Source organism: Nipponia nippon, unplaced genomic scaffold (assembly GCF_047370975.1).
Source record: "Nipponia nippon isolate SJK-2023a ecotype South Korea unplaced genomic scaffold, ASM4737097v1 scaffold_4, whole genome shotgun sequence".
Classification (NCBI taxonomy): Eukaryota; Metazoa; Chordata; class Aves; order Pelecaniformes; family Threskiornithidae; genus Nipponia; species Nipponia nippon.
Window position 1 is genome coordinate 42469033 of NW_028262358.1, and position 27943 is coordinate 42496975.

At 35.3% G+C, this 27943-nt stretch overlaps 1 protein-coding gene across 8 annotated transcripts in view; it reads right to left on the reverse strand.

The window, feature by feature from the left end:
- RYR2 (ryanodine receptor 2) overlaps positions 1-27943 on the reverse strand; it is a 434903-nt gene that overhangs the window by 21662 nt on the left and 385298 nt on the right. For all 8 annotated transcript variants that reach the window (XM_087777049.1, XM_087777051.1, XM_087777048.1 and 5 more), the window contains 13 exons: positions 27022-27095; positions 19071-19151; positions 17983-18071; positions 16294-16422; positions 14765-14869; positions 11869-11950; positions 9440-10743; positions 8995-9059; positions 7006-7153; positions 5367-5453; positions 4313-4531; positions 2023-2153; positions 1338-1380 (listed from right to left, as the gene is read on the reverse strand). In XM_087777049.1, the coding sequence (XP_087633175.1) occupies positions 1338-1380; positions 2023-2153; positions 4313-4531; positions 5367-5453; positions 7006-7153; positions 8995-9059; positions 9440-10743; positions 11869-11950; positions 14765-14869; positions 16294-16422; positions 17983-18071; positions 19071-19151; positions 27022-27095 (2557 nt within the window). The remainder of the gene's footprint in view (positions 1-1337; positions 1381-2022; positions 2154-4312; positions 4532-5366; positions 5454-7005; positions 7154-8994; positions 9060-9439; positions 10744-11868; positions 11951-14764; positions 14870-16293; positions 16423-17982; positions 18072-19070; positions 19152-27021; positions 27096-27943) is intronic.

The window sequence follows — 27943 nt, forward strand, 5'->3', positions numbered from 1 at the left end:
AATACTTTCAACAGCAAAGTAAATACACAAGTCAAAGCATTTTTAGACAGGTTGACCTAAAACTGTTATGAAGCAGAAGAGCTACTAGTATTTAAAAAGACATATTTCCAAAAGTGTGATTCAAGATTGGCATTAAATGGTGTGAAGGAGGGGTAAATCTGATCCAACAACATAAACACCCTCTTTTTCAATTGTGACAAAACGCACTAGGAAGATTATTCTTGTAAGCTATGGTACACACATAACATTTCTTTTCTAAGAGCGAGCTGAGAAAACAGTTGACGTAACGTTCATAAGAAATGAACTTCAACAGTCTCTGCTTATGGAGGACTATTTTGAGAGACAGACGTTGTTAGGTTACGTGATAAAAGCTCATCTGCACACCCACAAAGGACCACAGAGAGACAATGGTTGGGGGAGAGTCCAAAGAATACCCTGCCCAGCTACTCCCAGGCCCATCACAGGAGCCATCAGCCCATTAAAGGCCCATCTCCTCAAGCATAAAGGAGCACAGGGCACAATGGCAGGCAGAAACACAAATTACAGACTCCCAATGAATGGACACCCTGCCTGGTCCCTCCCAGGGCTGTCCCAGGAGAGCCTCAGCTCCAGTGTCCAGGTGTGAAACCCATCAAGATGAGTCACTGGGAGTAGCTCTCCAGACCACCTTTCAGACTAAGGGTTACTGCCAAGGGATGTGGGATACATTATGGGATGGTGAAGGAAGAGTATTTGGAGATTGCACAGAACATTACTGGATGTTATACAGAGGAAGCAAAGGTGGGAAAAGGGATGGATTTAGGTGATTTGGGGAGGAACAAGTGTGGGAAAATAGAATAGTAAGGAACAAAAAGAGCCAGATGCATGTATATAGTTTGCTGGTCAGTACAGTTGTCTGACTATGCCCTCTCAGTCTGTCCTATCTTCTTATTAAATTCCTTTCTAACCCTCTCCTGGGTGAGGGGCTCTATTCTGTGTGCATGGAGGTGAATACATAAATATACACAGACAAAACAATTTACATATGTTGCAATATACATACAAGTGTGCACAGAAATTCTCCACAGAATTTCATGAATGTATTTGAATTCCTGTTTTATACAACAAGCTGTATGTAGAAAAAGTTTGAAAGAATAACTATCCAAACCACACAAAAGTAGTTGTAAGCATGACGTGAGTAAGGAATTCTGTGTATTTTAAAATGGTAAATACAGAAATCTACACTGAATCAAAGTTATATTTCAAAGAAGTGTAGTCCACATTTCTTCAAACATGAAAATAAACATGCATTAAAACTTTATTTTAATGTCATATATATTTTTAAAAATAAGCCTTACCTTTCTTTTCACAAATTTGTCCCAATAGTTATTTGGAAAAGACCTGAAAAACACAGATAAACGAGATTATATTTTAGACAATCATGAGAAGATGCAGTACTTACTAAGACATCATAAAAATTACATACTGATTTTGTTTCTAAGAGACTCTTTGTTGTTGTTATCACCAGCTAGTCATTTGTGAAGTCACTGGAATGAAAGTTGCCAAATGGCATTCAGCCTGCCATGTCAGTGTGGCTCGGAAAGAGCGGCAGAGCCAATGCCTGCAGACAGGGTTCTAAAGCAGCTGGATCACACAGTCCCACCAGGCAGAGAGTTGGGACTTTAAATATGTTCCTAAAGGAGAGCCTTCAAGAGATGCTAAAAGGATGCAAAGCACAGTTCACTCTTGAACTGACAGCAATACACAACCATTACTGTGCTTGCCAAAAGAAATGAATCGCCATTTTTTTTCTTTTATGGAACAGAAATAATTTTAAAGCAAAAACCTGGGAATGAATAAAATTAAAAAGTAATAGTAAACATTAGCACAACAGGTGCCTGAAATATTTTTTATATCCTTGCTAGAAATACATCCCTCACAATTGTTTATTTCGGACAAGCTGGATGATCAACAATATAATTGTGGAGATTGAAGAACAATTTCTTCCAAAACTATAAAGAGATAGAGTAGGTAAAAACTCACTGTGTGTTGATTACAAGTCTATCCCACTGTCCCTTAATATCATCTTCTGATGGCTGTTCAGTTATATACAGCCCATCAAATTCCAATTTCCTTGCCACTTCCTTTTCTCTCTTAAAAATAACCAGTGGAACCTGCAGTTGAAAAAAATACCAGGAATTATTTAAAATGCACTGACATGTCTGCAAATTTTTAAGACAACCTGGTTGTTATGAAAAATTAAGGATGAAAACTGAACAAAGCAAAAATAGTATTTAAAAAAATTAAAAGACTTGACAATTGCCCAGAACATTGCAAAGGTATAGATACAGAAGGACCAGGTCATTCAGCATCGTATAACTACAGTGTACCACACAGTTGTAAAAGATGGCCAAAAACCCTGAAAAGGGATCCTTCAAATAAAAATAGTTCTTCAGTGCTATGGGGCTATTAGAGCTAGTCAAGTGAAAGACAGCTAAAATAAAAACAATTTTTAAATGCTTAGAAATTCTGGTTCCAAAATATTAATTTGGGATTACACTTTTGGATTGCATTTTGACACCCAGAGGTGTTAGAGGTTGCCTTTCATTTTTTAAAGAATTATTGAGGTTTCACAGTGGGAAGCAAAGTAGTTTCACAGCATAGAGCAAAGAAGGACTGGAAGCAGTAAACCGAAAAATCCTTAAATCACATTCATATTCCATATACTTGATTTGTGCTCTGTAATTCTTTGCCAGCAGCTGAGACACCTGAGCAATAAGGATCAGGCTTTACCTACAACTCTCTTTCATCAGCTGGATGGCATTCAAAGAATTTTATATTTTACAGGTCCCCAAAATTCACCCACCCTGCATTACCCACCTTGACTGTATTACTAGTCAAGACTGGACATGAGTACACTGAAATAGCAATAATAAAAATTAGACTACTCAAAGCAACATGGTGATTGCATTAGATACAATAACAATAGTTCCAATCTTATCTTCAGACAGCTAATTGAGAAAAATTTAGTGGATTTCATGCAGAGCAATCTCCAGAATCAAACATATCATACACAGACCTGCAGTTATGAAGATTTTTAATTTTGAAAGCAGTATATCTCTAAAGACAGAGACTGAAACCATATTTGGTCTTTACTTCAGGGTTTCAGAATTGGAAAGAAGGCAATTTGTTATGGCAAATAATGATAATAATGCCTTTCCCTTCTAGTCAAAGAATAAACGTAGTTCAAAAAAACAACGTGAGTAAGTAGCATAAAAACTCATAGAGGAAAAACAAAAGCTATGAGGTGGGAAAAGAGGACATCTCAAAAGCCAGAAATCTAAGCTTTCATGCTGCATGCCAACCAGTGAAACAGGAAAATGTGTTTCAATATTTATTGACCTGCAGAGACACTTAAGGTAGAGATGAAAATCAACCACTTAATGCAGCAGTATGATGACCATTTGCCTCAACTACAAATGCAGATGCAGTGTCTTTTTAGCATACAAAAAGTATTATCCATTAAAAGAGGAAAAGAAAAACATCAAGGATCACATAAAAGCTTAATAAAGAAATTACAATTGTAAGGACAAATGAGCAGCCATACTGGGTCATAGCAAAGGTTCATTTAATTTAGTACTATCTTGCACTTTGACCTATATTTTTTGCCTCAGGAAGAGTGTAAAAATGAGGGAAGCGCATCTCAGATATACTCCTCCCAGATCCAGCGATTTATGGCATTTGGCCTTCCTAAACCAGAAGCAGCATTTTGCCAACAAAGGTGGCATCTTTATTTCTTACATCCCTAACAGAGATCTTCTGCAAGATATTCCTTCAAAAGATGCTTAAGTTCCTGCCAAAACACTGACACCAGAGTGTGTATGAAAAGTAGGCATTGTCTATAGCCACAACATGCAGTAGCGGTAGTCCAAAATGCTGCATGCTTTTCAAATGACCCAGTTGACAGACTAGTAACGCAGACAGTGTCATCTAGCTTCTTCTGGCCACGTGTTCACAGCTTGTCTTTGGCAGTCACAAGCAGCTTCTGATACAGGTTACTGCTGTAATTGTCTGGCTGACATGGAAATGGTGCAAATGCTGATCCTATGATCCAGTGTCAGACCAGCAAATCAGGCTCTGGCCTGTAACTTCCTGAAGTCACACATCACCTAATGCACAATTTCTGTGTAGGTTACACTAGCAGAATAGTATTTCTTTACACGGTCCCTCAACCTGCTTAAGCAAACTTGCTATGACTTTGTTCCAATTTATACCACTCATTGGATAAAAAAGTTGGGAGCTAGAAGAAAAAACAATGTTCAGTTTTTCTTACTTTCAAACAGTAATACCCTATGATGCAGAAGAATGAGATGACTGTGTGTAGGATGGCCAAAATCCGCAGTGTGGGCTCCATGTAGCCACTGCTTTCTTCCAGGACGTAATGCACTGCAATGACCCTCTGGTTGTCGCTTTCCAGGCTGTTCAACTTGGTACTTTCACCAGCAGATACCGCAGGAACTTCCTTTTCTTCTGTCACAGCAGAGGTGGAGACCTGTTTAAACCACTTAATCTTAATATTGCAGCTGTATTCCTTTGACAGGAGTTTTACACTACTTCACGCTAAGTAGTATAACTGAAAACAACGATACCAAGGACAATATAATTGTGAAGAAAGAATTTTTTGCATAAAAATGTCCACAGAGAATACCTCACAGAGATCCTTCTGTCTTGTTACACCAATCTGTGATAGTGTGCAGTTTTGGGGTTTTTATCACTCTGTCCACGGCAGCAAATTTGGTCCATGCTGAATTTTATCACCTTAAATTCAAGAAAGGGCATAGCCCCCTCGGAAGAAACCCAGTCAACTCCTGACATTCCCACATGTAGTCTTTATCAGGAGGGCTGATCAGAAACTGATTCAAGTCTGAAGACTCTATATTGTATTAATGACACCCAAAGTCTTGACAAAGATCAGAGATATTCTAGGCAGCTTAAGATGATGTGACTTCTTGCTGTACACACCCTCTCAGGGGAGCATAATGGCATGAGAAAACATCTTAGCTGACATGTATTAATTTAAGTGGCCAGTGAAGGCTGGGCTTGGCTAGGTCACTGTACTGTGAAATGGAGCATCTGAGGTATGGGTATGCCTTTCAGTCTGCCGCTTCTGTCGCAGCACAGAACTTTGTAAATAGCTATTTGTGTACTGGAAGTCTATTATTACTTCACACAAACACTTCAGCTCTCACTGTGTTAGATTCCTGAAGTGGCAATATGAAGCAGGTGTTTAATCTGTTAGGCTAGGCAGTTTTACCATAGTTTACTGTCTACAAAACCTGAATGTTTTTCAGTATACCACTGGAAAAGTAATATTTTGACAAGTTTACCTTATAGAAAAGCAGGATGAAGTTGATGGCAAAAGCAACAAACAACGCCAACATCCTCATGTTGTAAAAGTTTCGCGCAAAATAATTCTGAAAACAGAAACAGAATATAAATACACTTTGCCTAATAATGATACCACAATCATTATTAGGTTGTTGCATGGGGTTTTTTTGTTTGTTTCCCCTATGGAGCTTTTTAATACAATTATAAATAGAAAAAAAAAATAAGGAAAAAACCCAAACATTTTGAGTGATGTATTGTACAAATTCTCTCCTACTGCATATGTGCAATAATGGATAAAGGACCTTTTGTTTCACTCCATGTAGAAAGGGATGAAGGATTTCTAATTGCCTCTTACACTTTTTTCATTATCCTCTCAATACACTTAGAGACAACACAGAGACATCACAATGTAATAGTAATGTAATAGTAATACAGAAATCTCTGTTTTCCCTGTACCTCAATATTCTTGCATATGGCAAATTGTTACTTTTACCAAGGAACAAAAATGTCTGCTTATAACTATATTTTAAATTTTTTTCTATTCCAAAATCAACTGCGTTTTTACCAGATCAGCAAGAAGTTCATCTGTGACCTAAGTACCATGAGTAGAAAGCTTCTCTCACATTATGATACTATCAAAAGGATTGCAGAAAGGTACCTTTTCCCTTCCTGACAATTCACAAACCTTTCTAGCACACATTTTGAATGCTTTAACTCTCACATGGGAATTCCTCCATTTTTCAGCACTAACCATAGATGACTATTAGTGAATTATTAAATGAGGCTATTAGAAAAATTAAATGAAATTCATATGACTGCTACATGATTAGCCTAAAAAATGAAACTGAGTTCAAAACCAAAACTTAAACACCTAATTCCTTATTAAGATTGTGACTACAGTTTTGTAGTTTTGCTATGTTACTCATGTTAGAAGTAGGCTGTCCCTATACAATTGGATCTACTAGATATATAGCAAAAGTGTATTTTTGCTTTGCATTTCACACTAGCCTCACAGAATATGTGTGGAATCTCCTAACTAATAAAAGCACAGATATTAAATAGTTCTACAGCAAACTCAGGGATATCATATTTTATTGAGACACTCCCAGATACAGTTATACTATTTGAATTAGTCTTATTTTCCACAGGTTTTGAGAAGTTTCTCAAATAATAACTTGCTAATTCACAAAAAAAAAAATCTGTAACATCTTTTCTGATGAGTTTTAGGCTAAGGATTGTATCTTAATAAATTCTTTTTATAGGAGAGCTTGTCATTTCCCAAAGCTGTCTCTCAGGGAAAGACAAATCCTACAAGACTCACAAGCTGCTGTGAAAATTCAGGACATTTTATTCACATAAAAATGCATGGCTGTTTTCCAGTGATGGACAGGCATCTATGAAGGTCTGGGTTTTGGACAATAGTTGTCTTCCTAAGAATTAATATCTTGTCTACTAAGTTATTTGTGTGTTTATTTTCTCTAACATTCAAATTAAATCTTTGCCTTTATGTCCTTTTTAGATGATGGTGAATGGAAAAATGAGGTTCATCAGATGCAAATTTGTCTTTACATTGGTAGAATAATATGGTGGTACACATCCCTGCCAACAGCTAAACACGTAGTCTAAAGAACAGCTTACAAGAAGCTTCTGTTGGTATGCAATGATTTTCTTCCAGAAAGCTGATTCCTGAACTTCTGGTTCCCCATATCTGTGAGTATGAAGTTGTCTTAATTTCTGTTTCCCTTTGTCTTCCTTGGCTTTCTCTTCTTTTTCTCCATCTTCTCCTCTTAGGACACAAATGAAGCCAAAATAGTATGTCAAGTTAATAAAATTGCTAAACAAAAAATTAAAACCACATCCTGAAAGAGGCCATTGAGTCTTTTCATGAGGCTCAAGTAGTCATGACTCATGCAGTTCACACACATGAATAACAAGCAGACATATCCCTCTTCAGCCCAAAGCACTGGCAAGGGTGACAGTCTGGTTAAGTCTACAGATAATTAAACTTACTGGTTTGGCACCTTGAAGTGAGGATGCTAACTGGTAGAGGCAGCTAATCAAGAATCTGACAACCTTATTACCTGAGGGTCTGCTTCATAATTGTGCAGCTAATACTTGCGCTGACAAACGCCTGTAAGCTGACATCAGTATGACTGTATGAGTGCCTATATGTCTAAGTGCTCCCCTCCAACTTCATGCACTTGAACTATCTGGTTCCCACAAAGGTTGCAGAAAACTTTGGTTCTTCTTGCATTTACAAGCTAAACCTCAAGTTTTAAATTCTGCATTTCTGCCCACCTGAGTACCCACTCCAGGAGGAGACAGGAATAAGAAAGCTCGACAGCATTCGATGTGTGATTATTGCCACGCTGCCTGATTACAGAGTCATGGTTAGCGGGCCTTCTCCAAACACATGATCTGAGGAACTGTGAACTTAGAACTGTGAATCTTAGAAGTTAATTTGACCTGACAGCATGATAGATGAAAGGATCACAGAAGTCCATGTGAAGCCAAACCAGAGTGAGAGGCAACTTATAAGTTACATTATTAATTTCTCTGTACCTATCTACAAACAGAATAACTAATGTCCTAAGCTGCTTCTCTTACTAGAATACACTCAACAAACTTTCACTTGAAAGTTCACTTGAAGGCTTGTCTTATGTTAGGAGTGGCTTCAGGACAGCTGATAGTGCCAGGCACCGCACTCCTCACAGAGAATACAGGTATCACTGCAACTCACACAGTCGAGTGGAGCAATCAACATTGAAGTGACCTTCAAAAGTCAGCAAGACTCTCCTTCACAAAGTCATACTGAGTTAGAAATTTGCTGTACTGATTAGAAAGAAGAGTTTTTGTTACGGGCAAGTGTGTCATCCCAGGAGAGCAAAAAGGATACAGCTTGAGACTAAGGGACCCACTTAGAATTTTGACAGTGACATATCAGCTACAGAAACTCTGCATATATCAGAATTGTAAATGTATCAGGAACCATAAAATACAGGGATGGAGTGCCATACTTTTTACTGGTTAAAACTAAGCACTATGTTTTGCTTTCCACTATTTTTATTCTGAGCTAATCTCATTAACATTAGATTTTAACACATCCTAAAAAGATTAAAGTTCTCATTTATCAAATGCTAACACTTGTTCTTTATAAAGATGTGAGAGTACTCAGTAGTTCGTGAAAATTACATTGGAATATTAAGGTTTTGCAAAATCCAAATAACTCAAAACAGGTCATAGCAAATGGGAGGGGCAAGACAGATTCAGTCTCTACCACTGATGGATAACAAGTCTCTCGAACTCAGGTGCTCTTACAATTTTTCCAAGAGATTCTCTTCTACCTTTCAGACTTGCCAAGAAAAACTTAACCAATCAAACACATTTTAAAAGAAACTAAATCGACATTACAAAGGATGCTGCTGGAAGAGGGAAATATACAAAATCTCTGAGTGATGCTATTTACATGGCATTTCTTTGCAAATGTGGAGGATGGTTAAAAAAAAATCCTAACTGTGGAATGTGAACGGACACAAAATTTAAGGCAAATAAATAAGTACAAACCAAGCTGTTTTTTCAGTGAAAGAAACCACGTTTCATAGGATCAGAGGTTAAATTAATACATACTCTGCTTTCTCAGGTTCAGATTTTGTTTCCTCCTTCTCTTCCTTTTCGTCTTCTTTCACCTGCTCCTACAGAAAGTCAGATTAAAAAAAGTGTCTAACCACTATTATACAGTACAGAGTTAGTTAAAGGGATACACAGAGTGCAGAATGTTAGGCTTTTTAAAAAAAAAAAAAAAAAAACCAACAATTGAAACACTGAGAGCTGATCCTTCAATTAGTGAAGAGAATTAGACACTGAATTAAAAGCAAATCAAACCACCATGTACTTAGAGAGGGCTGTGGGAATTCAAGTTTATGATGTCAGAGAGGGTAAACACCAGTAATTATATGCGATTCCTTAAAAAACATGTCACAAAACTGAGACAAACAGAGATTCAAGTTTTGTTTCAAGACTATACTTAACATATGAAAGAGAGAAACACACAGCAGAAATAAAAGATAGTTACCTGGATTTTTTCCTGCACCTCAGGCATTGGAGCTAAGGAGGGGGTGCTCAGTAAATCACTCAAACCAGCATTTGGATTGTGAGGGATCAATTTATACTGTCCACCTTCTCGTTTCAAATCCAAACCAAATATATCTGAGAGTAGATCACTCTCATCTGATAAAGTTCTCAGATCTGTCAAGTCTTCTGTAGGCAATGCAGCTTCTGTTGGCTTCCTCTCCCCTTCTTCTCCTTCCCCACGCACCTCATCCTGAGTGGGATCTGGCATATTAGCTAACAGTTCAGCCACTTTGATTTTCTTTGCTCCTTCTACGAGGCTTCCCCCAAGCAGCAAACTGCATATGATGCGAAAGAAGCCCCGAACGACACTACAAGCAAAATGTAGTAAGCCCATCAAAATGCTCCAATAGGAATAAAACAAAGCCATGACCATGTCCTTCATGGTCATTTTCTTCACTTTTTTCATCTGTTTCTTTAGGCTCTTCATGCTAAGCATTTTCATAAGAGTCATTAAATTATACTTGAGAGCTACTAATGCTGACTTCATGGTCACGAGAGAGAAGAAACCCATTCTAGGATCCTGTTCTTCAGGCTTATCTTTCTCATTCTCCTCTTTATTTGCTGACCTTTCATTCAGATCTGACTCAGAGATCTGGGCAGCCAGTTGCATTTCAAAGATGGTATCCTCACAGAAATTAACAAAAAGCTCCATCTTTTCTTTCTCCCCGCCTTCATTTACAACATCAAATATAAATTGTCTCTTTGACTCTTTTACCTGAGGTTTCTCCCACTGAGTCCGACTTGACTCACTTATTTCAAAATAAACTCGTTCAATGCGCTTCGCGCTGCCCATGATTTCTATGCGTCCGAGGAAAGGTTGAAAGTAATTCAGCACACTCTCTGACAGTTCAAGAAAAGTTTGCAAGCGGGTATCATGGGGCATGTGTTCTGACAGGTTGGTCAGGAGAACAGCGACATTGAAACCAATGTCTTTGGCAGGTTCATGGAATCGTTTCACAAACTCCTCATAGTCCAGAGTCTCATTCTCATCTGTTTCAGCACATGACAGCAGAAACTCAGTTTCAGACTGGGTGTAATGCTTATGGCTTTCCATTGCCTTGTGAAAATCCCTCTTTGAAATTATCCCTTTACCATCAGGGTCGTATTCTTTGAATGCATCAGAGGAAGTCAAATCCTTCAATTTCAAGAACATATCAAAAAACTTCAGAATCATCTCCACATTGTTGGACGATTCCACAAGCATATCGACCATCTGCTTGCCAATAGTTCCATTCACAACATTACCTAGATGCGATGACATGAAGTTAGAGATACTGATGGGAGCAAATGTTTTCGCAAAGAAAAGTGTATAATAATGACTAGTGAAACAGTACGAATGATAAACTGTTGGCTAACACACTGACATGAGAGAGATAGCTGTAAAATCAGAAATCTTTTGCTAATAACACTAGCCTAAGACTTGAAAAAAACATAAGTGACTAAATATTTGCCATTAAAGAAAGGAAGAACTAACAAGCCCTACAGAGAAACATCTGTTACATTTAATATAGTACTAAACATGAGGCAGCGTACTATGAATTTTACTATAGTGCAACACAGACAGAACTAGTGTCACATTAGTTAGGATGAATAGCTCAGTAGGTTACTCATGAAGTGCAGCCTACTATACTAAGAATTTACTTTGCTTCTCAGTGACCTTCTATAAGCAAAGCAGTAGCAATGCATACTACGCTGCAATCTATGCTGCATTTACTGCCCTCCCAGTTCTCTCAAGAAAATAAATGTGATAGGATACATGTAGGAAGCAAAAAGGAAAAACAGATCTTTGGATCATCTATGTGTATGTCTGGTTAGTCTAGTATTGGAAGCACTAATAGAATACCATAAATGAGCTAAAGAAATAGTAGCATTTCTTGACAATGATCACATTCTCTGGGGAATCATAATTTCAGGGACTGGCTATAAAAGACCTTGAACCTAGTCACTAGATGAATCAAAGCCTGTTCTTTATGCCTAAGATCACTACCAAAATAAATGCAATAGAGTAAAGGTGTTAATAAAATGACTGATAAATGGTTCAGTTCCTATAACTCAGGATTCCAATTTTAATACTAAAAAAAACTTTTCACCTAAGTCAAAAGAGAAGCCAAGCTCATGGAAACAAAGTAAAACTTCTGCCAGAGCTGGATTTTATACAATTCTGACATTCAGAATTAATATAAACTATATCAACTACACTATATAAATCTCGCATTCACTGTAAGACTTAACAACTCTTCTCACAATTGAGACATGAAAATTAAAAACCCAAAGTAAAATGGAGCATTATTTCTCACATGAAGAAAATCACAAAGGTAAAACTTTGTTAGAACAACTGTGAAAGAGGATTTCAAACTAAATTTTGACTACCTTCCAGCATAGACAGCAACATGACAACCATATCCTTCTGAAGATCCATTAATTCCTTCAGTAATTCAATTTGACTGGAATCCTAAATAATGAACACAATGCATATAATAAGATATCTATTAACTTCTTTGACATTTATATATGTGCATGCATAGTTCACCCTGTAAAAACGAGACTTCGAAATTAAGAAGCTAGTAATACAGTGAAAATACATTTAATTGCTTGATTCCTTACAGTACATTTGCAGGATCAAATATTTACATGATCATCTTTTTAGAAGACAGTAATTTAATAAAGACAAAGTGAAAACTGAAGGTGAAGAAAAAACCTAAAGCAATAACTGGACATGTCAAGCTCATAGATGATGCCTTTGTAATGTTTTATGTCAGCTAAAATATTGTCACTGTTGGTGTAATCAAGTTTACAGCTATGAAGACTTGTAAAAACAATGGCAGCAGCACATAGAGCTCAAAGTGTAACATGATTCAAAGTGAGTGATTCCATTATAGGCCACTGAACTTTTTTTGGGAGAAAGAAAAGTAGAAATAAAATTTCAAAATATTTATTAATAAACTTCCATTAGTATGTCCTTAAATAGGCATGATATTGATTCTTTTAGCCATCTTTTATCTCATTCAGCTTATCAAGTTTACTGTTTCACTTGCCAATGATTTCAACCTGGAGTCTATCTGGATAGATTTATTCAACCACTTATTTCTTCCTCAGAGATACATTGTTGCATCATGCCGTTGATAAGGCATACTTGAGCACTGCTGGACTTCAGTGATTAGTACAACAAACTCAAGGTACTTTATGGCAATTTAGATCTTGGATTGAAAACAGTACAAGTTGAAAATAATGAAGATTTCTAATTGATTTGTCTTGTAAGTTTTCATTATAAATCTTCTTACTTCAAAAGTGCTTACAACCTGGATGATCTTTGTCATTTAGATTGAAAATTTTACTTTCATTTTCTGCCTTACCGAGATTTCTGAAGAAGTATTGCCAATATCACCTTGTTGCTTCCTAGTACAAGACTAGAGAAGGAAAAAAAAAAACCCAACAAAAAACCCCCAACCCAAAAACGAAACACCAAACAAAACAGTGATTTAGTGTTGTTCCTATTTACATCTTGTTTCAAATATTCTCCAAAAGTGCTCTGGGAATTCCTGATCTAAAACAAAAACCAAATACTTAGCCTAGGCAGGCGCCTGTTACAGACAAAAGCCATATGGCAACTCCTTATAAATACATTTAGCCACACTCTACACCTTTGAAAACTGGTATTTCAATAGAATCTGAAAAGCTTATTAAAATATTGCAATAAATATAAATGAACAAAAGAGCCCATGCCTATTCTGGTGTTTCCCAAGGCTCTGCTGGCCCCCTAAAGGAGGTCCCAAAAACCAAGAGCTTGAGCTCCACACAAGAGAAAGACACCATCACTATCATACATTTGGAGTAGACTGTGTTTCTGTAATCCCACAGAACAGCATGAGTAATTCCACACACTACAATGGATCTTGTTGTGCAAAGCTTCTTGGCTCTCTCTAAACTGGCAGGATGAGTATCATTATTTTCTAGATGCAGTAATCAAATGGTGCTATGAAGCCACTCTGGGAAAAGCTGAGACTATAAACTTGTCATTACTGTAAAAACAAATCTTACCAAAAGCCACATCATATTTCTCAATCAGCACATAGCTACCATGTGTTTGACTTACTGCCAATAACTACTTAGATACCGCTTTTCATGTTGCTTTAGTGGTACGGAAGAAAGCACAATAGCCACCAGAGTGGCCTACCCAAACATTGACTATTTTTTCAATTCTTAAAATAATAAAGATGTTCCAAAACCAGGACAGTACCTACAGGCACTTATAAATACACTTCAGTAGAAATTCAATGCATTGCTCTTGAAAACCAGGTTTCACTGTGATGCTATTTCCTGGAAGACTACATCTATTTAGCCATAAAGAATGAGAAGCATACCTGTAGCACAATCTACAAATCTAAGCAATCAGCCTACTTTCAGCCACAAAATCCCAAGGGCAGGGAGGAAAATCATTTGAGGAAGACTACTTTAATTTATGTGAGGAATACTTGCTTGGATACATTTGGAGCCAAATAATAAAATCTAAAAACCTCAGAGCCTTCAGAGCTGTATTCCTTAACAACAACTAAAACCTTTACAAGTTTATGACACTTTTCTCTGAGAATGTCAAATTATGTAAAATTTTAGAATCACTATATTCAATTAAGATGCCTAATTCTTTTAAAAAGGTAAGAAGTTGAAAAATGCACTGCTTAAGGGTAGGATTCTTCTCACCTAATTTTAACCCCCTATAGAGCTGCCTATGCCAGTCCCCTACACTATTTCTATAGTTTATAAAATGAGTACTCGCATCCAAAAGCAATTCACCCATTCTAAGGTCTGATTACTCTCTTTCTGTACTAGGAGTAGAAAAGGCTTAGATGCAGACACATTTTGAACGAGGGTTCAATAAGGATGAACTAGGGTTCAATCCAGGACGTATCAATGAAGATGGGTCCTGCGTAAAAGGCTTGTGCAAAATTGCAGAAAACACTGTGACAGAACTTTGGTATGAAAGACAGGAACTAGCTAGTTCTTTCTGAATATCAGTCATACACTTCATCTGCAGCTTGATCTAATCAGCTTTGTGCCTGTGGCCAGTATTCCAATTACAGGCCTGCTATTGACACCCACTACAATTTTGTAATTTACTCCCTCAACACTATTGTGTTCTATCACCTATGTTTCTTATTTTTCCTCATATTTCCCCTATAAATTGTTGTTATTAATGACTCAAACATGTTAACAAGTCTGTTTATCTTTTACAAAAAAGTTAGTAACTTAAAGTGAAACAAAAAGATACCTGAGACAGCTTCATCTGCATGTGGGCAAACACATGAAGAAAACCAACTACAGCATCCCATAGCCTGCTGTGTGCCAGACTTTGCTGATTCCCAGTACATGGGCCCTATTGTTCAGGCAACAAAAAAAAAAAAAAAAAAAAAAAAAAGCAAAGCAGAGTTTATTTGCAAGAAACTCAACAAAAAACAAAAAGGAAGATATACAGGCAGTGCATAACTCAGGGCTGTCCTTTAGAAACTGCTATGAAAAATTAAACATATATAGAATTAGCTATTTAATAACACCACTGACTGTAAACAAAGCCTATACTTAATAACCATTCTGCCTGTTTTAGCCAAGTCCCAATTTACTAATTCAGAACCACAAAAAAATATATCTGCTTGCAACTTTAAACTGCAAATGCTAAAGGGGTACAAATCTTCAAGCTGGTTCTTCCCTATGCAGTTCTGTAAATCAGGAATAATTTTATAGAAGGTTAATGCGAAATTGGCATAAGGGATTAGAGAATCAGAATCCTGATTTCTTTTTTCCTCAGCATATTCTAGCTGTTGTAGACCACAGTGCTAAAGAATATTCTTCCGAAAATTCCAACTCCTGAAAACCAGGAATACAAAAATCTTTTGAGGCCTCAAACGATAACAAATAAGATCTTTGCCAGATAACAATGCTGTGATTTGCCAAATATGTATACACTAAATACATGCACACATACATATATAAGCTGCCTCTACTGACATTTATTCAGTCTTATCACATTTCATCCTCATGAACTATAAAAATACTATTTTTGTAATAATGATTTTCATTTGAATTAAAACAATTGACACCTAACAGTAATGAGATTCTCTCTAACCTGCTTATTATATGCAGAAACAAACTGTAATATTGTTGACTGATTTACAAGAGGAATTAATTCAGAACTCAATTCCACTGAATTCCTAACATATCATGGAAGAACTGCTGTATTTTTATTTTGACAGAATTGATCCCAACCTCATTTATGGCGAAGTCCACCTCAAGTACATCTCTACAATTCTGAAATGTAGTGTGTGACTTCAGTATTTCAAACACAGCACTGATGCCTTAAAATAGCCTTATTCCTGACAGAAAGTACAATCCAATGTTCTGTTGACTAAATAGAAACTATGGTTTGCATAGACCTTAGTTTCTCAGTGTATTAAAAGTGAAGACTTTTTAAAGTGGATAACATTGCTGCCGTCTAGGCCAAATTAAAAAAAAAAAACAAACCAAACCAAACAACTACCATCTTGCAAACAACCAAAGGACAATTATTTACTAATAACTGTAAATTTGATTAAATTGCTAAGATTCCTAAAAGAGTAGTGACAGCTATATATGTATTTCAAAACTTTACTTCCTACTTAAATAAATGGACTAAAATAATGTTGAAGCATAAATGCATCTAGATTATATTTCTATCTATGTTATATCTAGCTACTTTATGTCTTCATGCCAAAAGTATGATTAATTTTCTTTCAAATCCATAAAATTCCAATTAAACTAATTTACCTGTATATACTCCGTAAGAGTATTGAAAACTTGTTTTGCAACCTGGATGGCTTTGGAAAAATTTCGTTGTCCTTGCTCATCAATAACATCCTTTCCAGAATAATACCAATAGAAATCACTAATGGATTCCTAAAAAACAATTGTAAGAAGCACAAAGAGGTTATGTAATCAAACTGCCTCTAAGCAGTTATTCATCAAGATAAGAAAAATAACATTAGATAGCATTCTAGTTCTGAAAAGTATTTACTTTATAAAGGTTTTAAATGACCCCCCAACGATTCTCAAGTATTACTTCAGGAACTGTAGTTTCATCTCAAGGGAATCAATAGGAAAATAAATAAACTGAAACATATAACTAAAAACACCCACAGCAAACCACAAAATAAATAAATAAAAAAACACCCCAAAACACAAACATTTAGATCTGTTTGTGTCTGCTTTTAGAAATAAAACCGCCTGCATTCTGAAAAGGAGTACTCAGTAGTACTACCATCCTGCATGCTGTTCATGAAACAATCTCTCTCCATACTGCGTGCTTGACATCTAGTCAATAGTGGGAGCAAATGTTGCTTTGTGCGCAACATTTGTCCTCTTTCCATCCTCCCCAAAGGCGACCTTATTAAAGTTTCAACCAAGTAAGCAACGGAATGAAAAACATTGTATTGTCCCTACAACTTCTACAGGATGCATAAGGATAAAAAGCAACATTGATAACAGCAGCAACTTAAAATCCACCAATTTTCAAAGCTTGGAATTCTCAGACCCAATAAATAAATGGCTAAAGGGAAAACTTAACTGGATAAATTAAAAAAACACAACAAAATATATTATTATGTGCAGTGATTTTCAGAAAGATGAGAATAATAGGTAAAAATGATTAACATTTATCACAAAATATATTTTCATGTCTTTCACATGCTCCAGTCTGGAAACAAATTAGATTTTTTTTCATTACTTTCTACTGGGTTGTGACAATGTAATGTTTTCATATTTAAAGATTAGGGAGATAATTCAAATTAGAGGGTTGAAGGGTTTTTAATCTAGCCATCTGCTTTTGTTTTTTTCTTTCTGTGTTTTTTTTGTCTCCTTAGAAAATGATGCGCTGTTCTCATGCTTCACTCCATGCCATCCCATGACTATCCATACAGCAGACCAGTGTTCAGACTAAATCAGAACATGGATGAAAAAGCAGCTGGTTGAAGCTTAACTTGAACAATACAAAAAACTTTTCAGTCACAGGGTAGTCTCAGTCAACAACTGGCTAATGGTACTCACTGATACACTAAGCATGTATCTACCTTCTGCCTGATCTCTTTTCTCACCTTTGACTCTCACAGTATAAATACCAACTCTTAAAGAACTGTAACCAGTGGAGAATTACAGCCTTTCTCATCAACATGGGCTACAGTGACCAGAATAAATGTCATGACAAATAAATCTGCTCCTCTCATAAAACTGAACATTTTGTGATAAGGATGAAGTTTGATTTTGCTGTAAACAGAACTTTTGCAGCAGCAAACCGTGTATTGCTGGAGGAAATGACGGAGAAATTAAGAAATTTGGAGTCTCCACATACAAATTTCTGCCTTATGATCAAAATAAATTAAATAAATTTAAAAAAAAAGGAAAATATCGTATAGATGCAAGTCATTATTGTCATCTAATTAATCAGTATTTAAGTTAACCTACCTGAACTCTTAATAGGTAATCCACAGTGGAAATGATAATATTAACAGTTGTGTTGTTACCAGTCTGAGTTCTCAGGTAATTCTGAAAATCTAAAATTTCAAATAAAAGTTTAATTTATATTTATTTAATTGTTAAAGACTTACAAAACTACTCCTTCAAATTAATTCTGATTTAACATGATCTAGGAAAGTATAGCTTAAAGGAATGATTTTTTTTTTTAACTCTTTTTTTTTTTTTGGCAACAAACCGGTTTAAGAGTTTCAGTGTTTTACTGCAGAGATCACATACCAGTGAACTTCTGAAGCCAGAAGCTTGATTATCTGTTTCATCTGTAGAACTTTAACTTGGTTTTATTTTCCATCTCATTTATGACTAATTTACATCTCTAGAACTCCATCAATATCAACATAATTACACCTAGTATATATTTTGTTAAGCAAAAGCAAAATTAAATCACATAATGATACAACTTCTGATTACAAACTCATAAACATGTCCAATGGCTAAAAAAAAAAAAATTATCTTTTTTTTTCTTTTTCTGCCCTCATGATGACACAGAGAACACAGGGAAATGTACTTAATAATAAAAATACATTTAATATCATGTATTTGTTTAATTTTTTTGTATTTTTAAAATAGATGCTACTTCTTCAAGAAAGGTATTGAGTACGTTGTTGTAATTTCACATAATTTCAATTCTAACTGACATTAGTGCCAAATAGTGTACACCAGAAAGCATACAAATGCCAAAGAACAATAAATATACCTTCCTGTTATATTTTTCCTCTGAATCTCCACTGACTAGAAGTTATAAACCATGTACATTTTCATATATAAATTTACCTTTCCTAGTAGGTCAAGATCAAAAACTCATCATTTTGGAAACCATTATCTTTTCTACGAAGTTAAAGCTGATTAAAAAAATTGGCAATTTAATTCCACATAAATATTTTCCTTTCATGTACAGTCTAGCAGCTACTCCACCTTTCATAATATTTTATGAAGGCTGCCAAACCTTCAGCGATGAAGAGCTTTTATCTTTAGTTACCATCACCTTGGCTTAGCTGACTGGCAGCCTGCCCACAAACCTGAATTATGTCCTTCACAAAGCAACTGAAGGAAGCGGAAGAGGTCACAGGTGAACTCATCATCCTGCATCACCTTTTCCCCTGTAGAAAGGCCAGATGGGAGCAGATTATCACAGGCTGCCAAGTAAAACCCCACAGCCCCTGACAAAAATCTCCATATTTAATTTTAAGAAAGAGAGAAGGGAAGAGAAAATTTATAACCACCAATCTATCTGAAGCACATATGATTTGTGCTTGGCAGATAGTTATTTGGTTAAAAAAAAAATTATGAAACTTAACTTTGGATTTATAAATATGGAAGCATGAGCTTGGCAACATTTAACAAATAATCCAGGATTTACATTCTTGTTTGACTTTGCTGGGCATGAATGCTGCATTACATACAAAGGTTAGGACTGGATTAATTTGGTTCCCATTCATCACAAAACAAGGTACTTAAAAATACAGAAAGAGATTTAATCAAACAGTAATGAAAATCATTCCTCAAATAAACTATTAGATTTTAAAATACTCTATAATAACCCATGAAATTTACAGCTGTGTGCATTCTCAAGAATCATTTAGGCTGAAATATTTGAGGATTTAGTACCTGTCTGTTGCTGACACAAAATGGATATTGGGCATTTGTCTCCCTTGACAAAATAAAGCAATAAAGTTATGATGAACTAGAACAAATGCCAATGTGCTTTACTGAATTAGGCCCTTCAGTTCATTTTTTTGGTAAATAGCTAATATCCAAATGTATAAAGCTTCAAATTATTTTCTTGATTCTTCACAGGAAACAGTATACTAAAAAGCCCTCAATTAACACACCATTATTTCAATTACATCAATACATACAGTTAACTCTGTACACTGACATGTGAAGAGGAGAAACAACCGTTCACCCAGGAAAACAATCACGACTGAGGAAAATGTAGAACAGCTAATAAAATGACACAGGAGGACAACAACATAGGTGTTCAAAAGAATAAAGGCCACCTATTGAAAGTAAGGAAATTCCCATTTAGGACTTTGGAAAAGTATTTGGAATGTGTATGGCAACAAAAATGGAAGCCATAAAAAAGTCTGCTTTTTAAGAATATACATCATTCGAATATGTGGCCAAGTGCTATTTGTAGACAACAAAAAGAAAGGAGATAAAAATGTAAGTAAACTGCAAAAGAATTTGGAAGATATTTTTTTTAATGGAGAGATATTTTAGGCTTTTATCTGAACTTTAAAGTCCCATGTCTACAAAGACAGTATTTTCAGTGTGTGAACAGAAGGAAACCAGAAGCGTAAGTAAATTAATTAAAATTTAAAATAAAAAAAAGCTTTTTTCAGAAAGGTTATAGACAATAATAATTACATTAACAATTACTGATATACTGTTACATTGGTGGATAACTGATTATAATGACTACATTTATAAATTATTATATTATTATAATTACATTACTACAGCTGAATTGTAAACAGTATTTAGTACAGTTTGGAATATACATAAACACAAACATGATAAGAAGTTTAACTTTACATAAAGTCATGAACAATGAAAAGTTCAAGCTAATGGACTTATCAATCCACAGCTTGTGAATTTTAAAGTGAGAAGTTTCACTACAATGGTACGATTAGGAACCAAAAGCATTTTGAAAACTAATATGAATATTTTAACAGTACAGAATTTCACTTTTTCCTGTTGCCATCAAGACATAATGTTTGGTATTAAGAGCACGTATCACCAAAGAACATGCCAACACAGCTTCTTGTAACATAGGGAAAGATAAAATGCTCTTCCTCCTAATTCCAGATGTGTACTTATGGCAGAGGCACACAATTCTTTCTCCAAGAATGAGCCAAATACTATAAATGACATTCTATGACATTTTTCTCCATCCCAGCTATAAATACCAGATATATAGTTTTTCAGTCACAGAAGACTGAAAACCCTTTCAGCTAATCAAACAATGAGAAATAAATTACTGTTTCTGTCAGTGCTGATTGATGTATACATCCAATACATGCCTGAGAAGGCAAGAAGGCAAAATCAAGAGGTGCCTGTGCACTTAAAAGTGTATTATTCAACCTTATATGCAGGTTCAGCCCTACAAGATAGTTTCATATGTGGCTGGCCAAAGGCCAGAGCATAGAATATCCTGCAGGATTAGTCACTTTCTTTTTTTTAATTTAACTGAACTCCTGTCATGCTTAAAGTTACACTTGGGGTCACATGCTTTGTTGATCTAGATGAATATTTATATTTTGCAAAAATAAGCATTACAGAAAGCCAAATATTTGATGGAGACTGTACCTTCACACATGCAATGCCTGTAGCTTGACTGCTGGGATGGCAATGATTTTAAAAAATAACTCACAAGGAAAATTGCTGATGTATTACGGTTGGAAAAATCAAGCCTATAAAGGGCCCAACCACATATTTCTTGCATATCAAGAAACACTGAATTGAAGCCATTTGTATGAATAAGACTACAGAATAAGTTACAGTTTAATATTTTTCCACCTCTATTTTTCTTGCCCTCTTATCAAGTAAGATTTTTCAGACCAAGAAGGAAAACAAGTCTCAAGTTAAAATGATTATGCAGATTAATTTATGTAGTAATCTTCTGGCTTTTAGTATACCCACTGGAATTTAGGAATTTTTATAAAATAAATTCCAATTTTAATATTGGAAGGCTCTTTTAATTAGCTCCACTGTAAAGAAATCACAAAATGAACACAAGTTATTGCAAAATTCTGCAAAATCAGAAGGTGTCTAGGTACATCATTTCACATAAACTGAAAGGTCCGTTCCTTTTGGAAATATTTTTACATATTTCAAGATGAAGCAAAAAACCCCTGTTTCAAACACCTTGGCCACAATAAAATTTAAAATAATCCTGGTTTTCAATTTCTACAGCTGATCAAAATCTGACTAAAACCAGTGTTGGTATTGACAAGAATTTTAATTTTTAGATGTTAATTACTGACTGCAAGAGGTGTCTCACTGGCAACTTAAGAACTGAAGTGCAGATCCATTTCTTTCTATAAAATCTAAGAGAACAACCTTTGCTGCTGTGCACACAAATTCATGCCAGTACACACGAAGTTATGCATAGATTGCGTACTTACAAACATACACGCTGCATATAGCATGACTTAGATTGTCATGAAACCATGTTCTTTAATATCTGTTGATATGATGTATATTCTGGCATATATTTGCTTAGATGTTAAAATGCTGCCATTGCTCATGCTGTATGTAAATGATATGACTACACACATAAAGGCTTTAAGCCTGTAGATTTCGCAAAACTGGTAGCTTGTGTTTGAAATATATAGGAACAGAGGTATCGTGTAGGAAATGAAAATAAGATTCAATGAAAAATGAAATATATGGGTTTTTTTCCTTGAAAGTACAAGTGTCCAAGTTTAGTAATTCTCTCTCTCTCTTCTTTTTTTTTTTTAATCCTCAACGGAAAAGATCTGACTTCTGTTACTACTCAGAAACATTGGTCTGATGCTACATATTACAGAAATATAGAAATACTTTCAGCTTTCAAAAAGGAACAGGGCTCCTTTTTGATGGCTGTTAAGCAAAAGCAAAGCTCTCCTATGATAAACCAAGTGAATTTATTTTTATCACAAGACCTGGGCAATATTGGGTCGGATTGTGAGTGCTGCATGCCTTTGACTTCGCAATAATCTGATTCAAATAAGAAAAGCACTTGTTTCTCACCGAGTGACGCATAACAATTTCTCTGAACTGAAGCTACTTAAGTTCCCTTTTAAATGCAAACACTGATTCAAATACAGTGATATAAAGGTGGAAAACACCCCTCCAATATAGGCTACAGTGGATCACGCAGAATTTAAACATCCACTTTAAGTGTGACTAGGTTGGTGAAGGACAAAAGCATATGTATTGATTTCACATTATTAATGGCTGAAAATAGCCCTCGTGTACCCTCATTATAGCTCTTTATTATATGGCATGTGTACCACCCTCAGTCAGTTTAATAGAAAGTCTTTTAAGACCTACTATCAGATCAAATTTCATTCTAAAATTGTATTTTATTAAAATAAGCCTTTTGAGAACTTATGGAGAAACAAAATAATGCCATGATACAATATCAAAAGATTAAAAATGAAAATAGAGCTTTCCTGATGAACAGGGAAAAAAAAAGGTAAAATAATCTAAGTGTAAACTTAACATCTTAAATTTTTTACTTCATATGATAAGTAAAACAAGTCTCTCCAAAGGAGAAAAACATTGCACTTTCAAGATTTTTGTGACTTACAGTGAAATAGCATAGAGTATGAGTGTTAAATGAAAAATGAAAAACCATTGCAAGATAATAAGCATTTCTACGTCTTTGGTTTTGAGCCCCCCTTTCTTGAAAAGGAAACAGAACGATCAAAACAAAATACATACAGGAGAAACAACATTGAGTACATCACAAAAACAAGTAAGAAACACATTTGCTAAAGAACCATCAATGTTGTTACCAGTGGGGGTTCCAGGGTTTGGAAAGGGAAGGTAGTATCAGTCAGAGGAATATCAGGACAAGGAGCTTACGATGCGGACAGCACAAAGAAACAGTTGGAATAGAGCAATAAATCTCACATCCATGTTGACTCAGTACAGGGCTTTCTGCCTATTGCCAAGGTTGACATGGGACCAGAAACAAGCATTGCCCTTGAGGAAAAGTTGACTCTGTTCCCATAAGTATCAACAGTAGTTTTTCTTTGACTTTGGCAAGAATAGTTTCAAGCTTATAGGCTGTAAACTCAATGACAATTTCTCATTAATATGCTTCTGCATCAGATTCAGATGACATGAGAAACAGGCTACAGTGCACATTTTACGTCCCATCGTTCCCTTGGGAATCAATAAAATTATCTCTAATTGAGGAGTAATTAATTACTCATAGACTAAGTATCTCCCTCGAAAAAAGGAATGGGAGAAAACATTTCCACATCTTTGGTACTTCCTTTGTAGTATTTACAGATGGTTATTCATAGGATTGCAAACAGACATATGATCTCAGGTATCCCATAAAATCTAGGATACTTCGAAACTGTTCACTACAGGAGTTTCCCCACAGACACACTGGCTGGGCTTTTGTAATGCTATCAGGTATTAATACCAGTACCTGTACAGCTCTTATGTAAACTACTTTTCAATGAATTGAAAAAAGTGTGCTTTGTAATATAAAAAAAAATTATTATTTGAAGGTAGCATAATATCAAGAATAGTGTAACCCTGAAAAGGAAAAGTACTGTTCTTTTTGGTTTGGCTTTGTTTTGTTCTGTTTTCTTGAATCTTCAATATCTGCATATTAATACATAAAAAAGGTGCTGTTAGCAAATATTATTCCTTTGTGCCAAGAAATCTTTGACACAGTGTGATTACCATATCTTGACATTGCTGCTGCTCAGTAAAAAAGAAAACAAAAACACATGATCCTAAGTGCAGAATCTTGTTAATCTGCCAAATAAAAAATTTCCACTGGGAAAACAAATGAAAATCCAGACCACCCCCCTCCACAACATTTGGCTAATGAAAAGACATCTGCTGTGTTTGAGCTTATTGTTTCTGTTGAATGGTATACACATTTTGTATTTTAAATTCTCATTTCTCATGGTGACAGGAACATCTCATGGCAACTGCTCCTACAAAGCTCTTCCTTTATTTGAAGTAAGGAAGCTTTGAGATATCGGAACCTTAACACATCATGTAGCTTTCAGAGCAAGGAAGAACCACCTGTAAAAATTGTTGATTCCTCTAAATCAGTGATGCACAACCTCTTTCTTGTATCAACTGCTGACCGCATTAGATAAACCCAGCCAGTGGCAAGTCCTCTCCTTACTAACCACCCTCAAATCCTCACTGGATCCACCACTGATTTCCTGTGCTTGCACAAATCAATGCAGCGATAAAGCCACATTCAATCCACAACATAAATACTACGGGAGGACTATAGCACAAGGCTTTGTGTATGTATAGGTATACTTTTTTTTTTTTTTTTTTTTAAACATTCATCCATTGCAAATACTGGGCTCACTAAAATGAAAAGAAATAAAAAAAGAACAGAAAAAAAAAGATTTTAAAAAAGCTTGCTGCTCTTACATCTAGTGTGCCAGTTACTGTGCAAATCCTGAGAAAGGGAGGAAGAACAAAGCAGGGAGAGTTGACACAAAAACCAAGAATTTTGGAATACACAATTGTAATAATAATAGGAAAGAACCCACTAGTACAACAGTCTTACAGGAACAAAAAGTCTAATGGTGTTCAGGAGCTGTACAGTGCTGACACAAAGCTAAGAGCAGGAAAAATAAAGAATAGGCAGTTGTTTTTAATAATTACCACGCTCATGAGTGATGACTGAGGAAGGGAGGACAGGACAATTAGTTCAAAGAAAAAGAAACAGGGAAAAAAAGAAAAAAAAAGTTGAGAAATTGTTTTTAGCAAATACAAAATATAGTTAATATTGGTTTTGGCAAAATTAGTTTTGTACTAAAAGAGAAAGATCAAATAAACAGAAAATTAAAAAAATCCCTCAAATGAGGAAGCACAAAAATACTCTAACATAGGTAGAGTCAATTATGCAGCGTTTAAAGATTTATTTATATTTGCATGCAAAATCAGTCATTTCTAGAAATAGAGACAGTGGTCAAAAGGAAAATGAGCCAATATCTTGACAGTCCATTTCAAAATCCAACATTATAAATAATAAATTTAATTATTTAGTAGTAGAAATGTTGTCCAAAAGAGCAAAACGTTGTGCAGAATAATCTTCAGTAAAACATGAAAGTAACAGCCAAAACTTTATATGCCAGATAGCTGCATCAGTGCTCAATCCACAATCTTGTGACCAAATTTTATCCACACGGGTCCACTTTATTTTATTTACTCATATAAGTCTGGCAGAATTTGATCTATAATTTAAACTGTGGGAGCACTTTCAGAGAAGCAGCATTTATGATCAGTTTTGAAGTAATTCAGTCAAATTTAATAGTTCATGATTTTGATTTGAGACAAGCAGTTGAATATTCAAGAAATATGCCACATAAAAGAGCTACAGGCACAATAGCCAATGAGATATGCAGTGTTGCAGGTATGAATTATGAACCCCCAAATGTAATAATGATTATACAGTCAAGCTTTTTTACCTTTTTTTTTTTTTTAAGATAAAAACATGTTAAAAGATTAGGTCACTGTAGTATTTAAACATAAAAATGCAGCATGAAAAATACTGAAGGGGAGAAAATGTGATTTGGTAGCTCTATTAAGTCACATAAGAATGAACCTAATGTTTCCAATCACAGTAAGGGAGTAGTAGAACTTACTGTCAGACAGAAGAAAGAAATTGACAGTGAACTGACAACACAGAGGGTAAAAAGCCAAATTGGTTCAAAGTCAAAAGTAAAGCAAAAATTTTGTAATATTTCCCCAAAGACAAACAGAGAAGAATTATTTCAAAGAAAAAGCTTTCCCAGCAGACTTTTTTCCAAACAGCAGATACAGTTCCCTTGACCGCTAATATTTAACTTACAGCTTAACTAAATGGTCGGTTTTTGATTCCAGCCAAGACAGTTTAAGAAATCAGGTGGGAACTCCTAATTTCATTTTATGCTGAAACTGGTTAGGGACTTCTGAAATGTTTTACATGCATAAACACTGCCATTTGTAACTAGAATCTGCTTTCAATTTTACACATAATGTCTTCGCTTCTTCAGAATGATGCACAAGAGTCCTCTGAGACAGTTCTGAAACTCAACACATGCTAGTGATTTACTATTGACAAGCATGGGCTTGGATAGGCCAATTAAATATAAACCACTCTTAGGAATCATATTTTAGCTTCAGCCTCTAGATATATATTTACAGGGTTCTTTCAAATTCAGCTTGCTTCTTCAAATGTAGAAGAGAAAAGTTCACAGATTATTTCTGTTAAATCAATAGTACCTGATCCCTCTTCAGTCACCATGCCAAGGCCTTCTGCTTTGTTCTGACGTTCAAATGCATTTAGGTCAAGAACACTGCAATGAGAAAAATTACATTTGTCCTGTGATTAATTAAATATATGTGATATTTCATTTTGTGAAAGACAGAGAAGGATTTGTGATTTCATTTAAGTATATAATCATACTAGTGTCAAGAAGATACGTTTCAGTGGCTTAATATATGTGTCTGCTAGAAGATTACAAAACTCAGCTCTACAGACTTAACCTGCTTTTGTCTTGCAAATGACAATAGAATTTAGCTCTTTATGACTGACGAAAAAAAGGGAGTGTATGTGTTTATGATATACATACTCATTTTAGGGGTTACAAAGAAGCCATATAATTGACTACTTTTATATTATAGCCCAGTTGATCCCAAGCAGCAAGGTCCATTAAACTATGTCATTATTAGTTCCATCCAGTGATCCTCTCCTTCCCCGTTCTGAAAAACTGAAGCTGGCAAAGGGGAATACGTATTCAACTAACCAGATTTAAGGAACATATACTCTTATATATTTCCATTTGTGAATCTGCAAAGTTCTGCCTGTCATAGCTCAGCATGTCAGCTAGCCATGGATAACTGCTGTTCATAAGCAAGAATGTTTATCAAAGTCAGATGAATGTAGATGAACTACACCAGTAGTTCTGCTGGCAAGAAACCTCACTGATTTCAAAATGAAACTCGGGCAAAGACAGCATTAAGAAAAAAGGATATAACATGGTACCCTTGACATAACAGAAGACTGAACTGCTTGACCCAGGAAGCCACTTTTAGTCCTATGTTCTATGTTCATTAATACTTTATTTATTGATATGGTTCATTCTTCGGAATTTTATATAAAACATTTAAATACATATACATATTCATATATATAAAATCAATA